At 35.4% G+C, this 6,202-nt stretch overlaps 1 protein-coding gene across 1 annotated transcript in view; it reads right to left on the bottom strand.

The window, feature by feature from the left end:
- Nucleotides 1-534: 534 nt before the first annotated feature.
- Nucleotides 535-6,202, bottom strand: part of LOC106869600 (F-box only protein 30) — a 26,264-nt gene continuing 20,596 nt past the window's right edge. The window contains exons 2-4 of the mRNA XM_014915404.2: nt 4,407-4,460; nt 1,808-3,664; nt 535-801 (exon numbers count right to left, since the gene is read on the bottom strand). Coding sequence (XP_014770890.1) covers nt 598-801; nt 1,808-3,664; nt 4,407-4,427 — 2,082 coding nt within the window. The 5' untranslated portion in view covers nt 4,428-4,460 and the 3' untranslated portion in view covers nt 535-597. The remainder of the gene's footprint in view (nt 802-1,807; nt 3,665-4,406; nt 4,461-6,202) is intronic.

The raw sequence follows: 6,202 nt of genomic DNA, 5'->3' as shown, positions 1-6,202 counted from the left end.
CTGGTGCAGCCTTCCAGTGTGCCAGCCCAGTCAAACCATCCAACCCATGCCAGCATGGATAACAGACATTAAATGATGATGATGATGATGATATACATGTGAGAGAGAGAGAGAGATTGAAAAGGTTGGTGAGGATAGGGAAAAGCACTGGTATGTATTGTTTAAGGTTAATAGAAGAAATACTGTAGGCTAATGGAAAGAATAGTTTTGAAAGCAATACCGAACATGTGGAACAAGCCACAGTCATTAACAATGATTAAGCTTTTATTTTTAAAAATGGACAGAATTACAACTGAGGGAGCAGAGGGAGGGGAAATGACTTTATTAGGATTATAGAATTAACTAAAATACTAAATCACATTTGACATCCTGCTCTTCCTGACACATCACTGCCTTACTGTAGCAATTTAGGCACAAGAGAAAATATGCAATTAAATCATTCTTAGTACTTAACCATTTCTTGTAATAACAATAACCATCTGGTGTGATTTTTGTTGGTTTTTTTCAGAAAGAAAAGGATAGGTTCAGACAGTGTAGCTTATGTAATTTTTATTTTGGGTTTTGGTTAAAAAAAATGTTTCAAAAATTCTAAAAATGTCAATTAGGGCAGGATAAATTATCTGCTTCCCCCTCTTCTGTTGTAGATTGGTTGCTATTAATGTTTAGTGCAAGACAAAATGGTTCTGCTGTTAAAGAATGGTCCTGATTATAAGAGCAAACCTTGAGATGTTCAGAGAGAGGGTTAGAACCATTAAATTCCCATCGTTTTACTGGAGTAAACGCTGGACTGAAGTTCCATTTCTGAAAAGACAGAAAGAAACAATTTCAATTGTAAAGACAAGGGAAAAAAATATATTCCTTTACATATTTATCATTATTTTAAAAGCATGTTATACTATTGACTATATAATTGTAAGTTCAATAATCCAACATCAATTGCATTGCATTTCTAAACAAAGCAAGAATTTCTGCTTACTCAGTGACTCTGACAAACTGATCTAACAAATTCCAATCCTGATGGAAATGCACTGAGCAGAAACAACAAAATACAGAATTCTTACTCTTTTTCTGATTTGTAAAACCATAACATTTGAAGGTAAACCAGACAGGCAGATGTGTGAGTGAGTGCACATGAGTGTACTTGAGTGTATGTGTGTGTGCATGTGAGTGTGTGTGTGTGTGAACTGTGTACACATATTGTAAAAAATATAGTTTGATAACTGATTTTATCATGTAAAACACCGCAGTACAGAATAAGCACTCATGGAGAGTCTCTTAGAGCAAAATGTGTATATATGTGAGAGAGGGAGAGAGAGGGAGTCTGTAGTTACTTCTGCCTCAGTTTCACAATAGCATCTAGAAACTTGGATGCATCAATATTTAGTGTAGTTTGTGATAATTGTTGAAGCAAAAGACAAGACGGTGGCATCTAATGAATGTGTGACATCACTATATTATCTGCTCCCTCACCACCCTTACGCCATAAAAACAATAGCATAAATTTCATATTGTATCTGCAAGCATGTACGTTGTAGAGTTCCAAAAATTACACAAACTGAAAAGTGCTTCAGTGATACAGATCTTGCTTCAAACTTAATGATTTTTCTGTGAGAAACAACACACACATATCCTATTTACTTCTTTACACGCATATACTATTTAACTTTTTCAAGCTAAAATACTATATCTGTAGTGATCTGTATATAAAATAATCCCATAGAGTGAAATTGCCATTCTTGTTTAGCAATTTTAGATTTAGGTTTGTTACTCTAAAATTTTTTCACATCAAATATAAGAATAAACTTACCTTATAAGCAATTTTCCAGTGACCTTCCCCAGTGGTTTCATCAATTTTCTTTTGCCAAATTAAAGTCACAAGACCACGAGTTTCTAACAGACTTGAACAGACGTCTCTCAGATATTTACTGCTCGCAGCTAAGTTACATAAACTAAAACTGTCAAGATTTTGCAGTATTTGTTGCAACAGTTCATATGGCAATGCTGTTAGGAAGTCACAATCCGGTTGTTGTATTTCTTCTTTCTTTTGGTCAACATTAACAACACGCACCATAGAATCATACTGGCTGGACGTAACAATTTCAGGAGTCACTTCTCGAGACTTCGGAAGAGTCTTCCCTTGGGATTTTTTCTTACATTCACAATGCATTGTAAGAGGTGCTGATGGTTGAATTTCATGTACAGATTTTGAAGCATTTTCCTCGCAGTTCCATGAAGTTTTTACTCCAAAACTTTCCACTAAACTACTATGGATAATTTTATAGTTTACCTGATCGGGATAAAACCGGCAAAAGGAAAATGTACACCCACTGTGAGCAAGTGGACATCGTTGCTCAAGCCAACCATTTAACCCACAGTGGATATCATCGTGGACATTTTTATAGTGCCAAGCATATTCATCACGACGGAATTCTTGAGCACAGAGGAATGTAAACATAGACCTGGGTTTCGGTTGATACCGTGTCATGCATTCAATGTTCAAAGAAACACCAAGTAGTTCATTTAATTTCACAGTCTGGACTGATTTTGAGGAACTGCCATCTTCAGTCATCAGCTCACAGTTAGGAGCTTGGCATGCCATCCCAGCCACTTCTTCTGAATCCATTTCATTGATATGGACATTAGCTATTTCATGGATGTTCATATTCTGCTGAGAGTTAATTGACTTTTCATTCGTTGTTTGAGCTGAATAATGGCAACATTTATTAAGGCATTCTGATTCTTGACAGTGGCTCTTTGAAGAATTTATATCAGGCAATTCCATGGCAATATTGGATTGAGAATTCTTACAATGGGAACATATTATTGGATAATCTAGTCCTAATTGAGTACATTTTTGTGAATTATCTAAACTTTTTGATTTTGTTTGAGTATTTAATTTAATTTTCCTGTTTACAACTTGGTCAGAGCGTTCCTCTGGTGAAGTTGGTGAATTTTGTTGATCAGTAGTACGGAAAAGTTTGCTGCAAACACTACGCTGTAGTCCTGGTGGAGATTTTGCATTTTCCCATGGCCCATCACTATCATCGTCAGAAACTGTCTGTGAAGTACCAGCTGAATTCAAGTTGTCAGAGTCAAAGGAACTACTGTGGTGTAAAAAGGGAGCAGCTGGGTGGCGCTGGGTAAGAGAATTCCTAAGTATGTGACGCGTCCTTCGAGGGGCCTTTCGGGTTTCGATTAACATTCGTTGATCTCGAAGAGCAAGTGCTACATCAAGTTGCCGGGAACGAAGGTGACGGTTTTCCAGAGGCAAAGGTGCTTTCACCCCATTTTCTGTTGAATGCATGGGCCAGCGATTCCATTCAAAGGAACAAAATATCACACTAGCTGGACAGACTTCAAGATGTCTTCCAAGAGCTGCTCGATGCATGATTATGGGGCAGCCATAATTTACATTGATACAAGGCACTCGTTCAAAGGAACAGAGCAGATTATGCTCTGGTCCTTTGCATTCATGATAAACTGCACCACAGCTATTTTCACAGCTTGTGACAGGGCAACAGCGCATTTGGCCATCTGGAGTGGTATAATTTCCATCTTCACCTTCGGTACAAGAACTATTGTAACAATCATGGCAATGGGCATGCACCTGTTGCAGCTCCAATAACTTCCAGCTTTCACAATCTTCTTCATCATCATCATTTATCTGAAAAATGATTCATAGAAAAAAGGAAAAATAAATAAAAAGTTAACAAATCTGACAAACTTATTTACAGCAGATTCAATAGTATAACTATAAATTTTAAATATTTTTCTGCTGTTATAACTACAAATGTTCTATTACTATTACCACAACTACAACAACACCCTTACTTGAGACAAAAATGATGAATAAAGTGTTCAATGGCAGACAAATAATATCTAGTTTCTGAGCTTAAAACAGCTGACATTGTTTCAGTATTATGGGAGTGGACACTCAATTGATCCAAGAAGTATTAATTCTTAAGTTTGGTCAAAGTGGGTACAGGTGTGATTAGGATGTTCATTTAAGAACTACACAGTTTCGGGCTCAATCCTACAGCAGGATACCTTGAGCCAGTGTCTTATGCCAGAGCTTTGGATTAACAAAGTCTTGTGAGTGAAAATTTGTAGACAGAAACTGTGTTAGAAGCCCATTAGGTAGACTGCACCTACTCTTAAGTGATAGACCTAATACACTGCCTAAGCCATAACAACAACAAAAGAAAGAATGAAATGAAATTTTCTGTCGCATTTACTTTCAAATGTACTTAGTTTTGCTTCAATAACATCATTCGCTTTACAAGTGCAACAGTATATCAGGAGTAAATTAATATGGATGATGATAGTGCATCAGTATGGTTCCCTTTTCAACAAATTAGCAAAACATAAAACATATTTCGTAACATAAAGCATATTTCTTCACTTACTAGATTAAAATATTTGGGCATTTCTAAATTCTTGTCGGTTCCTTTTGCAGGAATCTGTAAAATAGAAGAGAAATGTTTTATTAACCATTTAAACCATTGGTTCAACATCTATGATGGGTCATTATGAAAACTATAATTTAGAAGCATGAGTAAAAATCTAGAACAGCCTTCTCCAACAATTTTTGTGACTCAATTATATTTAGTGTGCATGAAGGGCATCCAGCTGTAGAAACTCTGCCAAATTAGATTGGAGCCTGGTGTTGCCATCCGGTTTCACCAGTCCTCAGTCAAATCGTCCAACCCATGCTAGCATGGAAAGCGGACGTTAAACGATGATGATGATGATGATGATGATTTGTATCCAGCTTCATTTCAATAGGAGAGCAAACCATTACAAATGCAGTATAAATATAAATACTGTAAATATAAACTTTAAGGATGAAGTTAATAGTAAAAAATATATAATTAATTTTAAAATCACTGTTATGTTTAATACAGTTGCTTTTATAAAACTTTTCTTCTATTCCTTTGTAATTATTATATCACAGGAGCAATTTTGGAATATATGTATGTGGGAGAGAAACAAGAGAATTTAGAACTTCGAAAAAAATAGTTTATTTGGGGAACATAAAGAGATATGTGCCACAAAGTGAAATGAAATTCTATATGTAGTTGTGTGTAGTATTGAATTGAACAAGATACAGAATGGTATAAAGGTTGCTAGTTAATCAGTAGCACGTTGATATAGTTCCAGCTAGTTGTCAGTCTTGAATTACCAAAGAACTTGGTGAACAATTGTTATTCTGTAGTAGAATGATGTTGGACAGATTGACTTGAGGAGACAGTGTTAAGATGATACGAAGGGACAAGCAGTAGAGTACAGATAGGATTTAGAAGAAAGAAAGAAGTCAAGACAGTCTGGAGAATTGGGGGAAGACATTTCGCTCAGCAATGTCGGTACAGGTTGGACATTAATTGATGCAGACAATTTAGCATGTCCCAAAAATCAATCATCTGCACCAACAAAGAAGAGTGCGACACAAAAAAAAAAAAGAGTTGCAGACAATGAATTAAAAATTTAAACAATGATTAACATAGTTTTTAGTGCTGAATTTTTGATTCAAATGTTTTGTGGAGAGTATTTACTAAAATTTCATGAAAATCAAAGAAAATGCCAAGAATGATTTAAAGAAATGTAGTTGAGTTATTAGCAGAGAGAAACACATCCAGCTGTGAAATTCAATAGCAAATAATAGAATAGTGAGAAATAAAGTATATGGTCTGCATTAACAGCAACTGATAAATGGGAGAGTTTGACATGTTGAATTGTGTTAATGAGTGCTGAATCTTACCCTCCACCTGAGAGTGAAAAAGAAAGACAAAAATTTTTTTTTTTCCTCACTCTGGGCAAAGGCAAGGCTTAAAATGATAGATTCTACACTTCCTACAGTATTTCAAATTATCAAACTCTTCTAAACTTAATAGGCAATAAAAACAAACCTCCCACTTGTTTTCAAGTGCAGTAATAATCCCCCAGTCTATCAGACAACAAAAAGCCTGGACAGATTTTATGTAGAGAACTGGAAACAAAAGACACTGGTTGAATGAACTTTTTGTTTACAACAACTGCACGACATATCCACAAGCCTGGACATGCTTTTGTGACAGACGACTGTCAGAAAGCCATTATTTGCAAAGCAAGTTAACTTCTCAACCACACAAACATGCTTGCACCTATATATATATATATATATATATATACATACAATATATTTATATATATATATATATATATA

Source organism: Octopus bimaculoides, chromosome 2 (assembly GCF_001194135.2).
Source record: "Octopus bimaculoides isolate UCB-OBI-ISO-001 chromosome 2, ASM119413v2, whole genome shotgun sequence".
Classification (NCBI taxonomy): Eukaryota; Metazoa; Mollusca; class Cephalopoda; order Octopoda; family Octopodidae; genus Octopus; species Octopus bimaculoides.
The sequence above is the reverse complement of the archived record's forward strand: the minus strand, read 5'-3'. Positions and strand labels throughout refer to the sequence as shown.